Source organism: Coffea arabica, chromosome 4c, assembly GCF_036785885.1.
Source record: "Coffea arabica cultivar ET-39 chromosome 4c, Coffea Arabica ET-39 HiFi, whole genome shotgun sequence".
Lineage (NCBI taxonomy): Eukaryota > Viridiplantae > Streptophyta > Magnoliopsida > Gentianales > Rubiaceae > Coffea > Coffea arabica.
Window position 1 is genome coordinate 50995277 of NC_092316.1, and position 25936 is coordinate 51021212.

Sequence of the window (25936 nt, forward strand, 5' to 3'; positions counted from 1 at the left end):
AGGGACTTCTAAAGATCAACTTTCACTAGTCTCTTTTGCAACTAGTTTTTGGAAAGATTACCAAGAAGCCGTTCAGAGTTCGCTACATGGCTCTCATATACCTACTTCGGCCCCTACATCTTGGATGAAACAGCAGCAAGGTTTTTTAAAGGCCAACTTTGATGGAGGAGTTTTTCAAAATGAAGGCTGCTGTGGCATTGGAGTAGTTATTAGAGATAATTAATTCTCATAATTTCATAGCTAGACTGACAAACCAAGTTGATGGTGTTCTATCAGTAAAGGCTACTGGAGCTTTAGCTGCTAAAACTGCATTTCATGCTCTACTTCAGCTTCAAGCTACGGATATTATCCTCAAGGATGATTCTCAAGCAATCATTGAGAGCATTATTTCATTGGAGGATGATTGGTCCAGTTTTTAGATGATCCCAAGAACTTGGGAAGCCAACTGGATCCCAAGAACTTAACAATGTTATGCATATAGCTGTTGGCTTGTCATGCAAAACATATAAGCTAATGCTTCTAGGTGGGATTCTACTCCCCCAGACTTTGTCATTTTCCCTCTTAATGTGGACATTAGTTGATAATAAAATCTATGGTTCTTTATCAAACAAAAAAAAATTGAGAAAATTTGTCTAAGGGGAGTTGGTTTTCAGTCTTATTTATGGGTTTTACATTATATACTTGGTTCAAAATTTAAATAATTATCAATTACTTAGAATATATGGTTTTGACATGGTTTAACTTAACAATAAGTTAACTTACTATTAGAGTTCGATTGTACTACATTAAAGTTTAAGAGTTATTCTGGTAAAAACAACTAAATGCAACTTGAACTTTTTGAAGCAATGAACCGTTTAGGTACTTCCATGCACTTTTAAGATGCACAATGTATCTAAAAACATATTTCTTGTATCTCATTTAGTCGAATAAATACAGAACTCTGTGGGATAGTGCTTGTCACAAAACAGCTGAGGTAAAAGATGAAAAAAAAAAAAGTGTAATTGGCTAGTTATTATCCCCCGGCTAGCTAAAAAGCACTGAAAAATCTTTGCCAATTTCCTATCAGCCAAAGATTGAAGTAAATGCCTGGAACTTTTTGTGCAAGTTCTCTTTTTAGATGTGTCCCTTTAGGTGTGCAACAAAACTAACCTGATTACATGTATAAACTTGAAACGAGAGTACCTCTGACTAAATTAGTTTACAATTGCTAAAATTACTAAAACTCCAATGTCCCAACACTAACTTGAACATATAAACTTAGAGTAACATACTACCAGACTGAATAAGTGCATCATTGCTAAAATTATTAGAACTACAATGTCTAGTACTAATATAGTCCCTAAACTTTTCTAACAGATAGTCTAATTTCCCATTGCCTGCGAGTCACGATTGGTGAAGTCAGTGGAGCCAAGTCTAATATTCTAAGCCCTCATCATCATCTTCACCGTCAATATCCTCTGCACCAACTTCTTCATAGTCCTTCTCCAAAGCAGCCAAGTCTTCGCGAGCCTCAGAAAACTCGCCTTCTTCCATTCCCTCACCAACGTACCAGTGCACGAAGGCACGCTTAGCATACATGAGATCGAACTTGTGGTCAATTCTTGAAAACACTTCTGCTACACTAGTAGAGTTTGAGATCATACAAACTGCCCTCTGCACCTTGGCCAAGTCTCCACCAGGAACAACTGAGGGAGTTTGGTAGTTGATTCCACACTTGAATCCAGTCGGACACCAGTCCACGAATTGGATGGTTCTCTTTGTTTTGATAGTAGCAACAGCTGCATTGACATCCTTTGGAACCACATCACCACGATACATCAAACAGCAAGCCATGTACTTTCCATGTCGAGGATCACATTTGGCCATCATGGAAGCAGGCTCAAATGCACTATTTGTTATCTCTGCAACTGATAGTTGCTCATGGTATGCCTTTTCTGCAGAAATAACAGGTGCATAGGAGGAAAGCATGAAATGGATACGTGGGTATGGCACCAAGTTCGTTTGGAATTCAGTAACATCCACGTTAAGAGCACCATCAAAGCGAAGAGATGCTGTCAAGGAGGAGATCACCTGCATGCAAAAGACAGATTATGCTCAAAGACAAGCATCAATCAGGGATCTTCATTGGTCAGCTGATGATCTATTTCACTATTTGACATCCTTTTCTACTTCTAGTTGACATCAGATTCTAGAATTTTCAAAAAACAAGGCACAACATTACCAAACATACCAGCAAGACAAATGAATGGACTAGCCATGACATGTAGTGTTATTCCACATTTAACAAATGCAAACAGCTTTAACTTTCAAACAGTAATAAGGGTGGCCAGAATAAATGTCATTATATTTCATACCTGTGAAACCAACCTGTTCAGATTGGTGTAGGTAGGCCTCTCAATATCCAGTGATCTATGACAAATATCATAAATGGCTTCATTGTCCAAAAGCACTGAAACATCTGTGTGCTCAAGGAGCGAGTGAGTGGAAAGAACGCTGTTGTAAGGCTCAACAACAGCTGTTGAGACCTGGGGAGAGGGATAAATTGTGAACCCAAGCTTTGATTTCTTGCCATAGTCAACTGAAAGCCTCTCCAACAGTAATGAACCAAGGCCAGAGCCAGTTCCACCACCAACAGCATGAAAAACTAAGAATCCTTGTAATCCTGTGCAGTTGTCAGCTAGCTTCCTAATGCGGTCCAGGCAGAGATCCACTATTTCTTTCCCAACTGAAGAGACCAAGAATGAAAGATACATTAAAACATTACCAAAGTTTTGGAATAAGTGAAAATGGAAAACCAATATGTGAATACTTCTTAAATTATCTCCACATAAAGAATCTTACAACCGAAAGGGAAATTGCTTTGGATGGTTAATTGAAGTGATTTGGCCACAAAATGGTGACACCATAGTCTCCTATACCACCTTCCACATTCAGATTGATTATTAAGGAATGATTAACTGCTTTCCATTATTTCCCACTCCCACAGTAATAAAGAGGCATACACAAAGTCTAATATCACAATAGCTCATGCATGATCCAATACTCATTTATCAGGAATGTTTGCTTCGTTGCTGTTGCGACTCAAACAAGCATGGCAGAACTAAATGGCTTCAATCACCATGAAATTTCTGAATCATCAACTGAAAGTTCCCATCATCATTGACAAATAAATTTAGTAATATCAAATAAATTGTTTTAAGCATAGAAGTTACTTAACTTAGCAAAACCAAACACCAGAAAAAGGAAAATGTGCACTATTAACACTAATAACCCATAAAAGTACAACCAGAAATCATAAATCAAATGAGCGGTAAATGGTTCTGAGTTCCTTACTGGTATAATGGCCACGAGCGAAGTTGTTAGCAGCATCTTCTTTGCCACTAATAAGTTGTTCAGGGTGGAAGAGCTGCCTATAATCACCAGTTCGCACCTCATCAATGACAGCTGGCTCAAGATCAACAAAAACAGCTCGAGGGACATGCTTCCCTGCCCCTGTTTCGCTGAAAAAGGTATTGAAGGCATCATGTTCTCCCCCAACTGTCTTATCACCTGGCATTTGTCCATCAGGCTGCATTAAACAATGTAACAACAATTAGATCAAGTCCAGTATAAATAAAAATCACAAAACCATGAAGGAAAAGAGTCAAAATAATTCAAGAAAAAAGACTTTATAAGGTGGTGGTTCAACAAAAGGGTCTAGCTAGCCAACAATAATAAACATTAAAAACCCAGAAAAGATGCAATTTTTGATTGTTCAATAGATGAAAAACTTAAGATGGCTTACGGAAAAAGTCAATCGCTAGTTCCATACCCCAATAAACATCAGAGACCGAGACAAAAGAAATAGACATATTTGAAGAAATGGCAAATTTATCAAATAAACATCACAAACTCAGAAAAGGAAAGCCGAAAATAATTCAAGAAATTGAAATCCTAGGGTGGTTACAGAAAAAAGGGCCCATCACTATGCCAAAACCGAACATAACAAAATCCGAAATATTTAAGAAAATGCAATTGTAAGGCGTCTCAAGAAAAGGGTCAATCCTAATTCATCAAATACACAAACCCAGAAAGAAAATGCAGAAATCATTCAAAAATATCGACATTGCGATGGTTTAAGGAAACGGTTAATCCCAAATCCCAATACTAGTTACAAAACAAACCAGGAAAATAAAATGCAAAGCTAATTCCAGAAAAGGTAGGTTCAATAAGTTAGAGTAAAACAAGAAGTAGAACTGAGAAAGAGAATAGGAAATTAGGTTACCCGAATGCCATGTTCAAGACAATAGAGTTCCCAGCAGGCATTGCCAACTTGAATGCCAGCCTGACCAATGTGGATTGAAATGCATTCCCTCATTTTGTTTCTTTTTTTTTTGCCCTTTTTCTTTGCTTGGCCTCGTTACAGAGAAATGTTTCTTTGTTTATTACTAAGACTGAAAATGAGAAAGTATTATCTTAAAAAGAGGATTAGGTTTTGTTAGGGGTTGAGAACCTTGATATATAGGCACAGTTATGAAAGGTAGCCGTTAAAGTTTTTCTTTTTCTTTTTTAAATTCTGCAACGGTATGAGCAAAACCGGGCTTTAAAGTTTTTGAAATTTGAATTGATGGATTGAGGATTAATCAAGCCTTTATCGACATTAGAGTTTTAATCAAGGGCTGAAAATAATGGACTCTTAGATTGGGACTATTTCTTGGACCATGTAATAATTTCAATCATTTGCAACGTGGACTCTTAAATTGTGATTATTTCTTAGAGGGGCCATAGAATTTCTCATAAATAATTAGGACATTACTAGCTAAAATCTAAACCAAGGTGCTCAAGTCATTAAACAGGATACATGGTAACTGTTCTAAAATCGTCGATTCCAATTTTATGAAGAAGTGAAATCAATATTGCAGCCTATAAGACGGTTTTGATAATGATTCTAAAACTGTTAGATTTGATTCCAGTTATATTTTTGATTTCTTACGATTGCAATTTTGATTCTTTTACTTTCGGTTCTAGTTACTTATGGTTATACTTAATTATTTATCATTCAAAATTTTGATGTGAAAGTAAGGTGACAATAGATTTAAGATAGAGAGAACGAGACCAAAAAAAAGTATTAAAAAAAACAAGATTTTGATTTTTTTAAGTACTGAATAAGGAAAAAAATGATACAAACTTTATGAAATTTTCATCACACTATTGAATGTTAGTAGCCATTTTAAATAAAAGATACACACGATTTTAGAGACATTAAGAGTATCTCCAAGGTGGACAACTTGGACTTAGGCCAAGCTTATCTACCTTTATCAGACTATTCCAAACTAGAACCGAAACTGGCGGTTCTGATTATACTTTTACAGGACCAGAATCGATAGCTTTATCTACAATTCCCTTCTTGGTTTCGGTTCCCAATTCCAAATTTCAATTCTGGTTCAATTTGGATACGGTCTAATTTGATGCGGTTCTCGATTCAAAATGGAACCCTAGCCATGTACACATATGGTTATGATTCTAGCCACAATGGTTTTTATAGGTAGGGTTAAAAGTTGAACTAAATTATTTGATACTCAAATCAAGCTCAACCTAGTAAGAGCTCGTTCAAATTGTCGTTAACTAGTCCAGTCTAATTTAAACAACATTTTATGTTTAATGATATTCAAACTCAATGAACAAACTCATTCTAGATCGGCTCGACAATAAATGAGTCTAGTTTAGTTAAAATAATCAAATAAATTCGAATACTAGATTGTTCGATTTAATTAGACTCATTTACACCCCTATTTTTTGGCTATAAACTGCCTAACTCGTGCCATGAGTCCATGATTCAATCACTTAGTCATTTAAAGTTCAATAATAGATTTCATTTTACCAAGAAGCGCATCTTTACAACTTATCATGCCTTGAGCACAATCAGATTGTACTGCAATGAAATTTACATGGTACTTCTAACACTAGATTTACATATATCCATGGTACTCAAACTCAGACGTACGGACATGTTGGTTAATATGGGTATTATCGTATTTTGTATTCAAACTATCATTCACAAATCTTTGTACATATATCTTACCCAATTCCCTTCACTCAAATTTGTTGGAATGTATGTCCTAAAACAATGATTTTGTTTAATACATTCCTTATTATGTTTTGTATCTTATAACTTCTTCTTTATATGTTAAATGTTAAATATAACTAATAAAGTTCTTAGAATACTTATTGATGTGATGGTAGTCACAAGTATTGATAACTATGAGATATAAATCACATTTATAGTAATATTTTTAAACTCTCCTAGTCATAGTACTAATGAAATAGGATATCATTAATACGGAAAAACTAGTATACAATTAGTCTCTACTTAATGTAAGTAGTGGTTGTTCTCATCAACCATGGTATATAGATACCTAGGTTAATGTGTAGATGATTTGTAAAGTACAAATACATTGGAATAATCCACTTAGAGATCCCATTAGGATATCTATCTTGTGCCAATGGTTGTATCTCTTGTGGAAAGTTATGTGAATGATCCTACAACTTGAGATCACCATAGTATATTGAGTGTGAATCACTATATTTTGACTCTATTGCTTGGTACTTATTGAGAGTAACTTAGAGAATAGAGATTGGGTGTAGTGTGAAGCACGGAAAGATAATGAGTGATCAAGATAGGATTCACCACTCAGATAGTAGGAGTTGATATCCGGATGGCCACTAGTGGGAAATTAACCCTAAAAGGTCGACTATGTTAGGTTAATTGAAGAATATTTTCAAGTTAACCTAATCTAGGGTTAATTCTAGAAACTAGTAAATTTAATTAGTCATTAGTGAATTGACACTTATTCCTTATTCTCTGACTAATTGGATATCGGTGGTGAAAAGATAATAATTACATGGTAACTTTTCATGGAAAGGTTAGGTCAAAATTCCCTTGACTAATTCCGGGTACTTGGGTGATCATGATGTGTCGCTAGACACCGCTCATGATTTATAATTATGAATTAATTAATTATTGTAATTAATGATAAAATAAAGTTGTTTATTTTATCTAATTCTTTTTGGGAATTATAAGTCATAATTATTGCCAATGTATTTGGAGGCTATTGAATCACACGCATTAGAGTTTTGATTCTGGATTAAAATTATGTGTCCGAGTGAAAACTTGGAAATAAAGTATAAGATACTTTTGGGATTTAATTACAAAGAAAATAAATTCCAAACCTATTTGAGCAGATAGGAGAAAATAGTTATCCCCTATCTATCAGATAGCTGAAAGATAGAGTTTGTTATTGGATAAATTTTCGTTTGATTTGTAATAAAACAATAAAAACCTATCTTTTCTTTTTCTTTCTGTCAATCCTATCTCTGTTAGTACGATGAAAAACCTATGACTTTTTTTTAAAGGAAAAAGGATTCGTGACAAACATAGAGAGTGGAGAATGAAAAGTATGTGAGACATACATAGAGAGAAAAAATAGACAAGGAAAGGTGAAAAGAAAGGCTAGCAACTTTCATCACTTTCACACAAAAATCGTAGAGACGATCCAGATATTACTCTCGTGTGGATTTCGATAGAGGTAGGACATCTGAACTGCTCAAGGGGTTGTTTGTCTTCTCCAATACCTCAGAGGAACATCACAAAGATTAAGGTAATCTGTTTTTTCCCTTTCTTGTTGAACATTCGCAAAACCTAGGGTGATCCTGAGTGGTTTTTTGGGAAATTTTTTTATTTTTTCTGCTGCCTTATGTCCCAAAAACCCATCAAAAATTTCCGCATAGAATAAGTGGAAAGTTGATTGTCAAAAAGAATATGCTTGTTTGAGAAGCAAAACATTTAGTTTAGGGTGACTAATGTACATAATGTTTATAGTTTGGACCCTTCAGTAAATTAGTTATTATTTGTCTAAAATTGGTAGTCTTTTAAAATTAGTATAATGTTTAAAATAGATAATCTTCAAAACCCAATATAACTGGTTTTAACGTTAGTTTAATGACCACGAGATCTACGATTCGAGACTTGAGACCTCTTATTCCCCCTTTCGCCTCATAAGCCCATCAATAAACTTGTCAATGGAACACTATAAGTAGGGGTGGCAATTCGGGTCCAAATCAGGTTGGCGGGTCGGGTTCTGACTCGACCCGTCAGAAAATTTGTTGATCCGAACCCGACCCGCCAACCCGTGACGGGTCAGGTATGCTGACCCGAACCCGAAAATTTCAGGTTGACGGGTTGGCGGGGTCGACCCGAAATGACCCGAAACTTAATTTTAATTTATTAATTCATCACTGTAATTTCTAATAAAATCAATTTCTTACAAAACTAATTACATAATCAAGTAATAAAAATTTAAATAAATAATTCCAAACCAAATCTAAAATAAATTAAACACCGTAAAAGTGTTTTATCCCAAACAAAATATAAAATAAATTAAAACAGTATAAAAGTAAAAAATAATATAATATATTATTTGTCCAAATATAATAATTTCAACTTCACACAAATTAAATAAAATCATTTAGGATTAAGTAATTAATGCCTTTGAAAAAAAGAATAACTTAGTTTAGTTAGATAAAATTATTTTTATGTTTATTAAATTATTTTTAATTCGTAAATGGGTCATATCAGGTCACCACGGGTTGACCCGAAATCGACCTGTTTTCTTTTCGGGTTCATCGGGTTCAACCCAATTCTGACCTGAATTCCCGAAACCTCAACCCAAACCCATTAATTTCGTATTAGGTTCGTGTCGTGTTTTCATGTCGTGTCGAAAATTGCCACCCCTAACTATAAGCCCGTCAATATTGCATACACCTGATGTAGATAAAACAAAATAATTTATAATTGTATGTTTTTGAATGTGTTGTGTTTCTTTTTTGAGTTTGAGTTTTACTGATGGGCTTAAAGTTTCTATGAAGCCTAACAAACAGTGTCAAAAGAAAATGGGCTTTTTTTCTTTTGTTTAGATCCCTCTGTATCATACTGGGATGGCTATAAACACCCTGTGAAAAAAGGAAAAAAGTCATTTTATGAAATACCTTGCAAAAAAAAAAGAAGAAGAAGAAGAAGAAAGCATCTCCATATTTTTCTAGTTAATCGAAGTCGTCCACACTTTTCAGATTTTTACCCTCTAAATCTTGGTAGAAAGCAGGTCCTAGTTTGAACATATTCTAACCTCTCTATGCTTCTTTTGTATACATCGATCGATCAACACTAATTAGTCTAAATCTTGTACGATGATTTCTGGCAAGGAAATTAAATTTGTCCAGCATATTGTGCAAAATGGGTATTTTGACAAACTAATACACGTTTCTACACCTGTTAAATTAAGTACGGCTTTACATTTTTCTCGTTCATTGAAGATTAATTGGTTTTGGTGGGGGAGGGGGGGGGGTTCTGACGATTTGCTCTGGTTTTATTATTAAAAAGGTGGGCAACTGGTCCAAAACTTGCATGGCCGGTGGATCCATAGCGCTTGCTTCTGTATAATCTCTTTTGGTTTTCTTTAGCGTACCTGTATTATCATGAGAACTTTCCAAGACAACCCCTTTGAGGCTTTGACATGTTATTTACACATCTATCTTTCAGTTATTTTAGCTTTGTTATTTGTTTTTCGAGATTATCAAGCACTTTTTTGTTCTACTGAAATTGATAGCTGAAATTGGAAGCTATCATCCTTCTGAAATTGATAGTTATCATCACGTTGCCGTAGAATCCTAATATTAGTTACATAGAATTTACATAGTTTGACCTATGTCTATAAGAAAATGCAAGGGAACCAACAAAAGACTTAACAGCTCAAAGAATTAAATAGTCTACTAATGAACTCTCTTGGTTTGGTACTAAAACCAAATATTTCTCTTGAATTGAGGCGTAAACCTCCCTAAAACTTCTTTTGAACCAGTGTCTTAGTACATTTAAATTCGTTCATACCCAATATATTTAAAACCACTACAAGGAGAGGTTTTTTTTTATATATATATAGAATTCTCGATTGTATCCACCAAGAGAAGAGATTTCTTTGTAAAATTCTCGATGTAAAATACAAAGATAACTCAATAATAGTGTTATGAATGAAATGTATGTGTACACATAATAAGTTTAGTATATTTTAAATGAGTAAATCTTTCCTATACTGAAGGTGTATACACTATCATCGTTGGATTCATGACATATGTGTAAAAGTTGAATTTCAAATTCAAATTTTGCATATTTGTCATTAATCCAACGCTGATAGTGTATACACTGTCAGTGCAGGAAAGATTAATCCATTTTAAATATACTAACAAGTACCTTAGAACCCCTAAACTTAAACTCTTGGCAGATTAACTTTAACCCATCCATCATTGGCTGTTTAACTCTTTGAACCATAATTCAACATCACCACTAGGTTTTGTGAGTCTCAACTCGGCCTTCACTTGCCAGGGACACCGATCAAATTGAGGTAACTCATAAATAAAAAAAAATATTGAAAAACAATTAAATTTCCATACCTAACAACGCAGGGATAAAGTGCCCCAAGATTTGAACCATGCAAATAAATCTGCAACATACCAAAAAATTAAATATGCATGCGTCCGAGACAAAATGTGCTCCAAGAGTTTGCATGCATAATTTACCTCCACTTGCATGTATAGTTGCAATATAGGACAGATGAGACTGAGTTTTGGAAGTGAAACTATGATATAATAATGTTAGAAGCAGTGGTCACTGTTAAGGATGAATGAGATGAATGTTTCCACGTACGAGGCAGTCTGCTAATTGCCTACTAATCAATAAAATTCTGCAAACTCGATTTGACATGGCCAATCTCCATATAGGAGTGTCAGCAAATTTATGCAACTTGCGTTACGTGATAGTAATTAAAGACAATGTGTACAACTAATTAAGAAGCTTACTCGGACATGACAAATTAGATGACTATGTTAAACTGCAGCTTCCGTTTTCTAGAGTGTAATTGTATAATAAAAACAAGAATAGTATGTACTTGTTGGTCCTAGAGCTTTCACGTCTTCTAACAACTTGATCTTTCTTTATGAAACCACAGATCGAGCATAACAGTAAAGTTTAGTGTTAGGGACAATTTCACAAACCTCCCCTGAGGTTTTTAATAGTTACAAAGAGCTCCCCTCAAGTTTTAAAATTACACATACCTCCCCTACTTTTATTGTTTATATAACAATATAGGTCCAACAAATTAGATTCTCTCAAAAATCCTAAATTCATCTTTTGTACAAAACTAAGAAAGCAAAATATAGTATGCTTAATCATTTTCTTCCACACTTTGTACAAATCAACAAGTATAATCCTTAACAGCCATCCAAGCATAAGTTCTAAATCCAAATAACTATTCAAAAAATTCCAAATTACATATACAACATTAGTATTTGCCACGTAAAAAAAAAAAAAAAAAACTCATACAGACACACACCTCCTATTATCTCAACGCTCAAATACCTTTTCAATACAAGATACTCTGATCTAGAACCAGCATTACAACCTTCTTATGGTCTTAAAAATATTAATATTCCAAAAGTAGAGAATAAATTCTGTCTCCACAATAAAATCATAACCAAAAATTTCCAATCCAATGAAAGAAATCCTTATGTAATTATTGACATTTTATAAAAAATTTTCATGACAACAAATAAAATATGACAAATTTCACATCTTTAATTCTTCTTCCTATTTCAATCATCAATTTCATTATTTATTTCTCTATCACTGCGAGTCTCTTCATTTCCTTTTAGTTTAATACATAATCTACTGTCTCTCTATTAATTTTGTAATTTCAATTTACTAATATCTACAAAACTAAAGATAATAAAAAAAGGGTATAGCAGTATATTAACTATAAAAGAAAAGAGTGAAAGTAGACAAGATACAAAAAATAATTTTTTTGGGTTTTGTAAATCTATTGCCTTAAATTTAGAATTGTCTACCAAGTGGAGGGTATTATAGGTATTTTTTATGCCAAGGGAGGTAAGTGTAATTTCTTAAATTTGAGGGGAGCCGAGTGAAATTGTAAGAAACCTCAAAGGAGGTTTCTAAAATTATCCCTTAGTGTTATGTAAAATCATAAAAGGGAAAAAATTCTTATGACAAGGAAAAAAACAAAAAAAAAAGTACGTTAAACGAACAAAATTTACATCTAGCTATTTTATTTTTATATCTGAGGTGCCACAGTCCAAATCATACACTAGTTTTTAAAAGATGAAGGGTTAAAAACAAAAAATCCCCCTGTGGTATATGTAATATACAGAAAAGCCCCCCATAATTTCAAAACATACAAAATGACACCTCATGTTTTGAACTAAATTATAAATTAACAGAATTCGTTAAATTTAACAGAAAATTTAACGAAATCCGGTAAATTTAACGGCAAACTTAACGGAATCCGATAAGTTTAACGGCTGAAACCGTCATTTTCGTTAAATTTAACGAATTCTGTTAGTTTACAATTTAGTTTAAAATATGAGGTGTTGTTTTATATGTTTTGAAATTACAGGGGGTTTTTCTGTAGATTAGGTATACCATAGGGAGCTTTTTTGTTTTTAACCCAAAGATGAATTATATCACATATTTTAAGAGAGATTTGGTCTGTTTAACATTGTCATTTAATTTTCTATACATGAAAAAGAGATAAAAAATTTCTCATTTAATTTTCTAGCACAGTGATATTTTCGTAATCCCTTTACTAGGAGTATTTTTCATTCAACTTGTTTCTTTATGTATCTAATTTTTTATTTTAATTATCCCTTTTCTTCAACAGCAAACGATGACAGTTTTTCAATACGTCTTTGTTAAATGGGCAAAAAAATGTATATAAAAGCTCTTTTTGCACGTAATTCCCGCATAATTTGGCCAGCAGTACTCATATATTCATGTGTTGCAAATTCGTACGACTATTACAAATAGGATTATTGATTAATCACTATCCTACTCATTTGCTAGGCCATGATTATCAGGTTACTCCAATCTATCGGAGAGGTACTTGAAAAGGAGAAGCTTATAGCAAAGAAGATAGACGGATGGACTAAAGTTTATATTGCAATGAAGTCCAAAATTTGTTCAAATTAATATATGGAGATTTCAAGTATTATTTTTACCATCATATTCAATTTTGACAAGAAAACCAAGAAAAGATAAGTTTTTGGCTTATATTTGTGTATCTTCGTGGTCTTGAATCTTATTCCTGCCCTCAGTATTTATCAAATTATGAAGATGGAAGGGTAAAGCAATACATTGGAGAAACGGGAGACAGTTATTTTTGTTTCTTTTTTCTTTTATGGTTATGTTTCTATCACTAGTTCTAATATCTTTTTTCTGTTTATCGTTTTCTAGCAAAAGACAGGTGAAATTTAAGAAATGCGGAGGAAGCAGAGGAGCTAGGATTCAAAACTTCTAATTTTTGGAGTTTCAATATTAGCCACTAGACCAAAGCTTCTTCGACGCCAGTTCTAATATCCTAACACTTGAATTAAGCGACACAAAGACAAGGACAATAATTAATTTCCTTTTATTTGTTGCCTTCACAAATGTTTTTGGCATTTATGATAGACATTCTTTCTAACTTTTTTCGGTTGCCCTTCATGTATTATCATTAATTCTGCAATAAATTTCTTTTGTTAAGTTATCTTGTATGTATTACCAATACGACTTTACTAGATATTCATAGTTACAGGAAAAAGATTAATCCTATAATTTGCTCAGACAATCCTTTTTTTTTTTTTTTGTGGGGGTAAATCAAACTAGTCAACAACTGACCATTTGACTAAACAAATTTCTACCTTAGTACAGGATGCCATGTTCTATCGATCTGTTGCATACGAATTTTTTTACTGTGATGAAAGCTTAAGCTTAATCTATTCAACGGAATAGGAAAAAATTTCTAGTCCATTGAAACTAACCCATGGTCTAAAATTTGGAAATATTTTGCTCTTTAATCGATGTAATCACTGAAGAAAGGACAAAATGGTTAGATTCAATTCCTGATTAATGTTGCAGTTATACATCGTAATATGCACATTTATAGCATAATATTATTTCTCTTCCATCAAGGCATGGATCGAAGAAAAGATGCTAAACTATGACTACACGTGCTCAGGTTATTAAACTCTTTCCTTCAAGTTCAATTTTACGAAAACCTTCACCGGCCAATCTATTTCTTCTAGGCAACCTTGCTTGCCAGTTTATTATGGAATCAATCACAAAAGATGATGGTATATTCCAATTTTTGTTTTTTGTGACAGTCCTATAACTATTAGGTGTTTAAAATAGAACACAAAATATTATAGGAAGTAATAAATCCTGAGACAGGCATATATTGGCTTCTTTTTTTCTTTTTTTTTTTTTGGCTATAGCACAATAATCTAGGTAGGGAAATAAGCTTCTAACGTCATACTCAGTATCCTACTTAGTTAAATCTATCCACACTTTATTAACTCATGTATCTTAGATTTTTTTTTCTTGATGTTAATTATTTATGGGACTAATTATCACCCTATAGAGACCAAAACATGGCACATTGTTCAAGAATGATGAAACTAATTATAGCTGTTAATTATAAGATTCCCCAACGGACTAGAACATAATTAATTATACCTAGGAACAAAAATTCCAACTTATTAAATTACGCTCAGTAAAATGACACAAACAGTTGAAATGGTCCCCCAGAGAAAGTATCTATGTATAATTTTATTTTCTAAGTGACGTGCGCGGGATATACATATACAATTTGCTCATCCATAATCGAGTTTTACATTTATAAATCCTAAATACCCCACACGCAATTTATTGCAAGTATCCGAATTGTAAGCGAGTATAAGGTATTAAAGATCGATCCCGCAGAAAAGAGTGACAATTATCGGTAGTTTTCAAACTCCTTATTATCTAGACTACCATAAACATAAAAGTAATGAAAATTAGAACTAGAAAGCTCCTAGAGATATAGAATTCCTTACTACTCTTGTAAATAAGATTACCGGTTAAGTGAATGCTATTATCTTAGCTAGTTATGGCGTAATTTCCTAATGTATGTGAAACCTACTCTCGTAGTGAATCAACTATACTTGTAGTTAAACCATACCTACTCTCATGGTTATGAAATTAACTACAAACTCATTTTTTCTATGAAATTACATGAAACAAGTCACTAAAGCCACAAAGGTGTTCCTCTACTCTCATGAGTGAACTCCCTAGATTTATCACTTCCTTAAACTAGTGTTAAATTCCAATTCTTATTGTAATCTTAACATCTTAAGATTATTACAATTAATGGCCGGTTAATTATGATTAGAAAAGCAAAAGTGATAAATAACTTGCTCAAAATAATATCATCAAATAACCAAGTAAACATCACAAATAAGATATAGAAAGTTCATCCATACTCTAGGCATAAACTTTAACAAAACATGAAAATAAAATCCAAACTTGTATTATAATTAAACATGAATTCAAATACAAAAGAGAAAGTGATATGAGAGATGTCACCCTTGTCACATGAGCTCTAACTCTCTATCTTTGCTCTTCAAATTTTCATTCAAATCTAACTACAAATTAATACAAGATGGAAAAACTACACTAACTATACTAATCTACCCTAATTAATGAACTAAGGAAATTCTAGTGAAAGCTACATTTTTTGTGAGTTTCTCTAGTCTTCCAAAGTTCTGAAAATGTCTTCCAAATGCTGCTATTTATAGAGGAATTCAAGGTCAAGAAGAGTTGTTAAAGTTGTCATTTTTTGACACTTGAACTCCTATGAGTTGTCTCTCCAACTTTCCACCCTTTTCTTGGTCAGATACAGCCAGAATTGCTAACTAGAATTGAGTTGAAAAAGTTGTGTGAAAGCAAGGCAAGTTGATGAGCAAGTTACAGAAATCATGTGAGAATATGCGACTTCTTCTCGTGTATTGAATAGTCGCGTATTGAGTTTTGCACACTTCAACTGCTATTTTCTCAATGATGGAGGTCAAAATAGCTTTCGTGCAAAACATGAAAGTTGTAGCCCTTTGGGTTAGCTTTCCAATGCCTCAAGAATCATCCAATTTGGATCTCGGGAGAGATGATCAGAATACCATCAACTGGTCAAAGATCTATTTCAGCTTTTGACAACAGAGTTGCACTTCTATATTTTGACTTTTTAACAATGAAAAAGGCTGAACTAGACTTCGATGTCTTCATACCAAATGTAGATCCAACTCTTAGTTTTAACATGGTTTAGGAATCATTTCAATCCAATGCCTGTAACTCAAGATATAGCCAAAATATCACAATGTGTCAAAGTAAGAAAACTTTTCTTCTTTTGTTCTTGATTGCATTTCCTCTCTTGCGCTTCATATTCTCTTTTTATCACTTCAAACCATCATCAATCATCCAATTATCTTCTCAATTCACTCAATTTGATGATTGACTCATTAAACCTACAAAAACATAAAGTTTTCACCATAAAAATCCATAGAAATACAATTTTCACACTTTAAACCATAAAATACATTTTTTCACTAAAATCCTAGTTCATTAGCTAAAAACATAACTAAAACACACCAAAACTAAATAATAAAACACGTAAAATATATATTTATCACTAGGAATAGGAATTTCAAAAGTTAATCACTTGAAATTCAGTAATTAACCAAATTCAAGTCAGGTATCAGGTGTAAAAAGTTCATTTTGGTCGGTGTCACCGGTTTAGTTTGGTAGTTGAAATGCTCAATTATTAACCATGTACAAGGGTGGTCACAATTTAAGATTGAACCACAACTAGATCGGTAGTTTGTTGGATAGGAATTCGAATCAAATTTTAAAAATCAAAACCCAAATCATAATTGTGACAAAAGAATTAGGTTTATGTTCACCAAAAATTTGAATCAGAATTGGAACGGGAACCGAAACCTTCGGTATAGGACTGATTCAAACCGTCTAAAAAAATACTTACTATCTAAATCTATTTAGTCAGTTTAGAATTCAATACCAATAGTCAGCACTCAACACCAGCAACTCCAATCCTAACCAACAACCCGTTGTCTCATTCTATTAGTGAACCTAGACCCCATAACTAATCTAAGTTCAAGACCAATCTAATGTAATCAACAATGAAGAATTTTTTTTTTTTTTTTATAAAATTTGCATCACTTTATCATTTTCCTTGCACATGATAATACAATAGAGTTCTTATTTTCTTCTACATTTATTGTCATATTTTTGTTAAATCAATTTTATAACTAAAAGAACCAAAACTGTAATTGGAAGAAACTGAAACTATAATCAGAATAAAACTGAAATCGGAGGTTCAACAACCGTAACCACAACCGTCTTTATAAAGGTCGATTCAATTTTCACCTTTTTAGAAGAATCGGAACCGTAGATATTAAATAGGAAATGATAGTTTTGAAACCGTGGCCATGTACAAATGATAATGGCGTCCATACCCAAACTAGATTGTAATAGTGATACATTTACAAAGGGATGTTTATTTGAATTTACTAAATTTGTTTGCGTTCAGACCACATTTATTGGATATGGGATACCACAATTTACTCGTATAGTAAAGATGTACAAACAAGTTAATTTGGATTTTGAAGTTTTATGAGCTCTATTTGTTTCAGTTGCACGTACGCTATGAATTAATGTGACACATTTGGACTGGCATATTTTGTAGGAGTGAGTCACAAATTACTAATTTCAATTGTAGAAAATAAGTTTTTGAAAATATTAGTAAAAAAGAAAGTTCTTTCATATTTTTATCTTTATCTTTTTATTTTTAATCTAAAATAGTTTGGGAGATGGGGAAAGTTACCAATTTCGATATCAAGACAGGTCATCAAAACATGTTTTCAACCGTTTATAGGGATTCTTATAAGTCACTTATCAATAAGAGATTAATCGAAGTGAAACTTAAACCAAAATCTTCTTTATATACGGTGAACAGATTTTACCAACTAGACATATTTCATACATTAATAGTTTATGATTATATCACCCCACAGCACCAAGCATATGCAAAGAAGATTATTGAGTATCTTTCTTGGAGTCTCAAAAGGACTAATTAATTATCATTGTAAGAGAAACAGCCAGCCCATTGGATTTTGATGGAAGAAAATGAAGGGAAAAAAAAAATGGTTCCTCGTGACTTCGACTTCAGTCCTCGCTGTCTATTGGATCAAAATCATGTGCTCCGAAAGGCACGCTGAGCATTCCTTTTTTTTTTTTTTTCTGTCATCTATATTCTGAATAAATTGGATTAAAAAAATGCTACGATTTTTCATTTATATTAGTCTTTTTTGTCGACACACACAGCCATGTAAGAAGACTAGATGAGAAGATGTTCATGACACATTAAAAATTCAACCAGCAACTTTAGGAAATCGGTTAATTTATAGGAGTAGGTTGATTGTAGTAATATTCCTGAACATGTTTCTGAGGTAAATGATGTTTCCAACTACCACAGCATATTCATTTAGGCATTGGGTCAGGGTAAAAAAAGAGCTTTACTTTTCTGGTTATTTGTTTTTTGAAATTTAGCTAGGAAACTAAAGTTAGGGGTGGAAGAAGCCGGAAAGTGCAATTAATTAGAGGCATATATCAATTGAACTTTAGTTCCAAGAAGAAAGACAGATTTTAGACCATAAACTTTATTATCATATGCAGAAACAATATTTTTTTTCCTCATATTCGTTTTTGGAGAAAAGTATTTTGCATTTTGGATAAATTTAATTTAATTTAAATTTAAATTTGGATGAATATAATTTGTATTTTGACCAGATTTTTGCACATTAGAGCAAGTAGAAATAGAATGGTCCAGCGGCAGCGCCTCTCACCAGTGAACCTTGAGATCACAAGTTCGAGTCTCCGCTCCGCTGGATTCCTCCGCACACTTAACGTGTTCGGGCCAGGTTGGGGCACCGGGTCTGGGCCGCAGGGGATTAGTCGGGCCCCGTAAGGATTGACCCGGACACCCCTGTGTCGACAAAACAAAAAAAAAAAAAAAGTAGAAATAGAGAACAGTAACAATTGTACACCATAGATTCAGGATGAGATAAGGTCTTTTGATTTTTTTTTTTCTGTAAAAAAAAGGTTGAGAAGGAGGCGAAACTTACATCATTTTAAGGTAAACCAATAATATTTTTCGACAGTTTTTATAAATCATTTACCAATTAGAAACTGCTGACAAAGAGACTCGAATTTGAGTTTTTCTTTGGCAAGATAAACTAGTCTTACCAGCTAAACCAATCCATAGCATCATCTGACTATATTCGCTAAATTATTCCACTTACGAGCATAAAATCATTAAAACCTTTTAGGTTTTAATTCTGCATAAGAATTACTTATTATAATTTTTAAATGAAATTTCATGTTGAAGGCATCTCAAGTCTTTCGATCATTGGATGCCTCACAAGCACGTGTTCATGAGAAATCATGTCTTTCCAATCATCATGGCAGTTGTACATAGCAAGTATGAATCTGAAAAGTATCAGAGAAGTTTGCAGTCATGAAGAGCTTGAGAGAATATATATATATATATATATATATTTACACACACACACACACCATGTTAATTTGCCAACTTAGACTTGATCAGTCTTTGTACGAGTCAGAATTAAAATAGAATGGAAACATTGTTGCATTCGTTAGATTACCAGGTGATGAGCATGTCATAGGATTCCCTTTGTCTTGGTACTTATATTCTGAACTTAATTAACAAGAGTTTGATAAACAGCTAGATGAAGCCCATGTATCTTGAATAAGCAACCTTTTTTCGTTTTTGGTTGGTTTTTTTTTTTTTTGGTTTGAAGAAAGGGGGTGGGGTGATAAAATACTCAGCATGCTTTGGTAAAATTTTTCCTTTCTTTTTTATTTCTTTAAGAAAATAAGGATGGCTATCAAATTAAATTTTAAATCTTAGAAATGAAACTGATAGAATTGCCATTGTTTAGTAAATGCAGCGAGTGGCATTTCAATTTCTATTTGACATGATTTGTTGAAATTAACATCATCATATTTTACAAAGACCAAATAAGAAAAAAGAGTTATCATGCAAACCATGGTCTACGTCATCTAATAATTCTAATAATCAAGCCAAGTGAAAGGGGAAACAATTAGTAATCAATTTTTTGACCATTAAATCATAATTTCTTGTTTTAAACCACAAAAGAGAAAGATTGGCAAATGATCAAATCCACTTGCTGATCTTGTCGTATGGGAATTTAGAAGTAGCAATCCTATAATCTCCTTCAATTTTATCTCGTTGTATTTTTTTTAGTAAGTTTTTTTAACCCTTTCCACCGCTCCCCAAACTCTTCATATCTCCAACTGATTGACATAAAATTCAAATCTTGAACTTGACAACGGAAAAGACATATTTGGTTGTACTCTTAAGTGAATTAGGCGAAAACTTTCATGTATATTTTTTGTTTGCTTTAAAAAGTAATTATTTATTGACTAAAGAATCCTTCATTAACCAACTTAATTTCTTTTCCGTGAAACAAACTCTCACAACTTTAATGTCTAATAATAATTACTAAAACTGATCTACCCTCGAAAATTTTATTTAAATGGCCAAGTAACCACCGGAGTTAATGCAACACAGTAGTGGACAAAATCAGCATTTAAAGTTAAAAAAATCTGTCAAAGAAGATGACCTATAGCTGTGTGGCTACAATCTACGACTGATGAAGATAAGGTATCGATATTGATATCTATAAGAATTTTCTGTTCCACCATAACCGCTGGAGAGTGACCTCAAATCCAGCAATAAAAAAACTATTCCTTTATGCCGAAAAAGAAGAAAAGATCTTCATGAGTTGCTCAAAAAGAGGCAGGCATTGTAACTCTTTGTCCTATGAGTTATGAATTGTGAGTTGTGGCCTTTACGTGTCAGTTCTATGTGCCTTTCTAATTTCTATTTGAGGAAACAACCAGGTTGTGGAAATTAATCATATGGAGATTAATTTGACTAGTCAACTTTCTTGAGATTCTTGATCATGATTTCATCTGATTCAGGGCTGAAAACAACTGGGGATTTGATATTTTTGAAGGGTTGATGGTGATTTTAATCTTAGTTAATGGTGTAATCAAAGGGTTCTGTTTTATAATGTAGAAAATGGAGATTGTTGTAATAAAATAGCATGATATTCCGTGTATAGTTCTGACATGCACAGCTTTACTTGCTGGCTTAACAACAAGAAGCTACTAGCTCTCCTTCGTTTGTCTGTGGTATTTGTGTGTGTGTGAGAGAATGTTTGTGGTGTGTGAGAGTGTGTGCGTGACCATTCATTTTGACACCGTCCAAACCCTAGTGGTGAGAGCACAGAGAAGGACAAAAATTTAAGCATGCCCCTCAAGAAACTTGAATGTTTTTCCCCAACTCCCCTTCTAGGGAAAGGAAAAAAGTTCTTGATAACAAACCAATTAATCTAACGGATATTCCAATAGTTAATGCAATGAAAGAAGTTCATTTGATATAGGTTTGTGCGTTATTGTTGAATCAAATGTGTCCAAAGTCCAAAGTTTTAGTGTGAATTGACTAAATTTTAATTAATATATTTGATTGATTACAAGTAAAAATATCAAGCTACTCTGCATTTAAGGTGGCTCGACTCGAAAACTTCTTGAAAATTACACAAGTGAAGCTTGAATTGGTTCGGAACTTATATCAAGCTCATATAGTACACTAAACAAGTGAAACTACTTGAATTCGTTGAGAATCCAAATCAAGCTTGAACATTTTACTATGACACTACCCGAATTTTTTTACACATTTAACCACCGTCTTCCTCAGGAAAACGTCCCTATTTAAGACAAGATCAGCCCACAGTTTTCTTCCATTCACCATCACTCTGCTTAGCTCTAGTTGTGTGTTCTTGTAAAGCACTAGCACACTCCCTCTCCATCCCTCCTTCTTGTACTTGTATATTGGAATACTCCACCTTTGAGCTTATCCTTAACACTATAATTCTGTCTCTTTCAATCCGGATCGCTACAATAGTATATAGAATCCCAAATTCTTCGAGCATCATTACAAAAAAAGATGTCAAGCCGAAGGTCGAGGTCAAGGCATTCAGCAGCTTCAAGGATCACTGATGATCAAATCATTGATCTTGTATCTAAGTTGCAGCAGCTTCTTCCTGAGCTTCGCAATAGATGCTCAGATAAGGTAACTGTCCTTGCCTCATTTCTTCTCTGAGCCTATCTCCATAATTTTCCTTTTTTGTTTGGCTTGGGTGCTAGAAACGCAAAAGATAACAAATTGATGAAGAATAATATTTCTTTAAAGCACACTTGAGCTTAGTATAGACAAGCTTATGATGTTATTAGAAAGATCGCTTCTCGAATTAAGAAATGATTCCATATGGAACATGATTATGGTGTCCATCCAATATTTCAAGGCTTTCTTTCTTCTTTTTTTTTTCTTAATTATAAAAATGAGGTCATAGTTGCTCTTTCCGGATCTCATGTTTGTAAAATGAGGTATCTAGCTGGCTAAGGAAATCGACCGATTCTTGCAGGTTTCAGCAGCCAGGGTCTTGCAGGAGACATGCAACTACATCAGAAGCTTGCACAGAGAAGTTGATGACTTGAGTGAGAGGCTGTCTGAATTGCTTGCAAATTCAGACACCAGCCAAGCAGCCCTAATTAGAAGCTTACTTAGTCAGCAGTCTTAATCAATCCAACTGCTGCTTCCTTAATTACGTTGTACTTTCAGCTTCTTTCCAGGTTTTTGTCACTCGCATTTGACTAGCTAGATGAGTTCATCTGGAATGATCAAACAACTCCTATGGAGAGCTATTTTAGATGTATGTAATAAAGGAGTCTTAGCATTTAGAAATGCTCCCAATTTCCTTATGTATCAAAGTTAAGAATTCAGTCGCACATCCTTTAAGTTGGTGATCTATATTGCTTCTGGTACATCTTTGGGACTGAATTTTACTTTCTTATGCTTGACATTATTAGCTTTAAAGTTGGGCCTAATTCTTAGCAAATTGCAGTTGTATTGCAAAATCTGCACCAGGTTATTTCGTGCAAGAACACTGAAGGAAATTTTTTTGTGCTCGCATTCAGTCAAGCTGAAGTCAAATAATATTACGAATTTGATCAAGCTGAACAACTTATGAATAACTATAAAATGTAAGCTTAACTTATGTACAGAAACTTCAATGAAATCATTTACATTAGTTTTCAGAATGACCCAGAAGGCTATTAAAAATAATGTTGAAGGAATTAAGTTCTAACCAGACCAACAATGAAAAAAAAAAAAGGAAGATATAAAGCCAGAGTAAGAGATTAAAGCTAGTAATTGTGGATATTCCTCATAAATTGACAAAATGCTTTAGGCCTATTTTTCATGCCTATTTTTGAGGCGTCATCGTTTTGCCAATCCATGCACTGATAGTTCTTTAGAACCCAAATGATAAAATTCATATTTACTCGATATGTTCAAGAATCTCAGCTGAGTAGCTGTTACACAAACTATACTGAGACTATATATTTTAAACACATGGAAGTAAAAAGGATAGCCAGCAGTATGAGTTGTGACATTGTAACCTTGACTTAGTAATTTCTTGAACGGGTTATTTTTTTTTTAAATATACTTAGATATAAATATAATTTTCTGAATTAACATCTGTCAAAGCCTGACATATTCACATAGTTTTTTTTTTAAAGGACATATTCACATAGTTTACCTACCTAACCTTTTAGATTTTATTACCTGATTAAGTCATGAAAAGATGTGAGAAAATTAAGTCAAAACCGGCAACATAGATCGGCACATGGAAGTAAAAAAGGATAGCCAGCAGTGTGAGTTGTGGTGTAGTCCCCCGACAATGTAACCTTGACTTATTATTTTTTTTTTTATATACTTTGATATAAATATTTTTTTCTGAATTAACGTCTGTCAATGCATGATAAATTCACATAGTTTACCTACCTAAACTTTTAGATTTTTTAAAACTGATTAAGTCATGAAAAGACGTGAGAAAATTAAGTCAAAACAGGCAACATAAATCAGCTCAATTGACAAAAACGGGTGATTTCCTTATCTCTGAGCCATGATGGTGATCAGAGTTGAACCTATTCAATTTTTTTTTTCCAAAAAAAAAAAGGTCAAGACCAAGAATAAAAGCAAGCGCCAACTTTCACTCGGGAAGAACCTACCATGTCGTCCATGTTCTGGATTTTATATGCTACGTCTCTAGAACGCTGTACAAATCAACTACTAAAATTTTTAATATGTAAATGATGAAAATCAAGGTCAATTATTATTTTGCACTAACATTATCTTTTTCCTTCCATGTAATGATGTGCACATAAAATTATGCATTTTATACACTGGTGCTAGCTTCATATGTGCCTAATTTTGGGGAAAATAACAATCATGAGCATCAACATCTGCCGCTCCCAAGAGAACTATACGGGGAACAATAATTACAAAACTACAAAGTAGAAAAAATAGCAAGAAGAATTCAATATGTCCCTCATTTTTTCGACCTACAACTGCATCATCTTCTTGTTGACTTGAAAATTTTATGCTTCATTTCATTATGTATACTTCATCCTTTGCAGGGTTTCTGGCTCTACTTGTCTAGGCCATGCAGCCACATTAATTATCATGTTTTTCTTGATTTGTTTTTCTAAAGTTCACTAAATACGAGATTGATGTGGCTACCGAACTGTTAGATTTGTGACGACCCTTTCTTACGTAGGTCTTATATTTTCGATAGTTAAGGCTCGATTCTATAACCTTCCACTAGCCGCAGTTGGTGATTGAATCATGTTCTGGAGCAACATGTGAATTTACAAGTAAAAATAGTGGGAAAAACCCTTTATAAGAAAGAGCTATGTTGAACAGTTACCACATTTCTGTTTGATATTGTTATGGCCAATCGCAGTTATGTGCCCATTAGGTAAGTTTTGGATGTCCCAATGAGTTCTTGAAGTATCATGAGTTAGGAGTAAAAAAGGCATTGAATGATGGTTTCAAATTTGTAGGCAGTATATAACATACGGCTAAAAATACTAGGTAAACCTAATTATATAGACTATGTGCTTCAAGTAATTGTGTGTTTTCCATTATTGTTTGTATCTTCTTAAAAAGCACAAAAATTTAAAAGCACGTTGGTCTACAAAGCTGTCTATTCATGTATTTTTGTAACAGTTGTTGTGCTTGTGCATTGCCGTCGAGTATAATATTAGTGGTCATACCAAGTTTTTTTTTTTTCCTATTTGAGTTTCAATCGACTCGAATGGTTGCACCAAATTATGCGTGCAATATATTGTTATTGGCTACTGTAATAGGAATAATAACAATAATAATAACAATAACAATAACAACAATAATAATAATAACAATAATAACAATAATAAGAATAAGAATAATAATAGCAATAACAATAACAATGACAATAATAACAATAATAATAATAATAATAATAATAATAATAATAATAATAATAATAAGAAGAAGAAGAAGAAGAAGAAGTAAGTGATTGATGAATGTGGGCAGAAATTGACCAGAGGAACCATTTCGTTTGATCAATTACTCTCTAAGATATATGATTCTAAAATGTGTCCAAGCAATTTAGGAGGGTGATTTCTTATATGAAACATAAATTTAAGCGCCAATTAGGATAAGTTGGAGAGGAATGAAATCAATTCTTACAAGCAAAAGTTCAGGATTGGAAGCGACCAAAAGTCTAATATCTTTCATTTTTTGAGGTTTCAAAAGTCAATACTTTAAATAATTGAACAATAAGAATATAAAAATTTGAACTAAGTACTATGAAAGTTAACATAAAAGTTTAGTCCAAAAACTTTGAACCTCTTGTTTTTTTTTTTTTTTGTGTGTAAATTTAATTTTGATTTTGGAAAGGCAGGAAAGGAGACTAAAAGTTTGTCATAAATTGGTAATACTGAAAAATGAACAAGTTAACAAACTATGAAAAATAAAAT

General features: G+C 33.1%; 2 protein-coding genes across 3 annotated transcripts; one reads left to right on the top strand and one right to left on the bottom strand.

Annotated features, from left to right (window-relative positions):
* Positions 1–1134: 1134 nt before the first annotated feature.
* LOC113738419 (tubulin alpha chain-like) lies at positions 1135–4442 on the bottom strand. Of its 2 annotated transcripts, XM_072046335.1 has the most exons (5): positions 4265–4442; positions 3334–3568; positions 2355–2725; positions 1612–2070; positions 1135–1526 (listed from the first exon to the last, which is right to left on the bottom strand). In XM_072046335.1, exons 1-5 carry the CDS (start codon positions 4355–4357, stop codon positions 1422–1424), a joined length of 1263 nt encoding a protein of 420 aa, XP_071902436.1. In that variant the 5' UTR covers positions 4358–4442; the 3' UTR covers positions 1135–1421. The 2 variants fall into 2 exon arrangements, with proteins under 2 accessions (XP_071902436.1, XP_027121416.1); XM_027265615.2 differs by having other exon boundaries at positions 1135–2070.
* A 17180-nt stretch (positions 4443–21622) lies between these two features.
* On the top strand, positions 21623–22894 carry LOC113738714 (transcription factor PRE3-like). The gene is made up of 2 exons (XM_027265954.2): positions 21623–22142; positions 22495–22894. Exons 1-2 carry the CDS (start codon positions 22017–22019, stop codon positions 22648–22650), a joined length of 282 nt encoding a protein of 93 aa, XP_027121755.1. The 5' UTR covers positions 21623–22016; the 3' UTR covers positions 22651–22894.
* The last annotated feature ends 3042 nt before the right edge of the window (positions 22895–25936 follow it).

Bases quoted from the DNA above. Each gene is read 5' to 3' on its own strand.
- LOC113738714 (XM_027265954.2), top strand. From the start codon at position 22,017: ATGTCAAGCCGAAGGTCGAGGTCAAGGCATTCAGCAGCTTCAAGGATC. The intron at 22,143-22,494 runs GTAACTGTCCTT...CGATTCTTGCAG, and splicing joins GCAATAGATGCTCAGATAAG to GTTTCAGCAGCCAGGGTCTT.
- LOC113738419 (XM_027265615.2), bottom strand. From the start codon at position 4,357: ATGAGGGAATGCATTTCAATCCACATTGGTCAGGCTGGCATTCAAGTT. The intron at 3,569-4,264 runs GTAACCTAATTT...TGTTTAATGCAG, and splicing joins GTCTTGAACATGGCATTCGG to CCTGATGGACAAATGCCAGG. The intron at 2,071-2,354 runs GTATGAAATATA...TTTTGCATGCAG, and splicing joins TGAACAGGTTGGTTTCACAG to GTGATCTCCTCCTTGACAGC.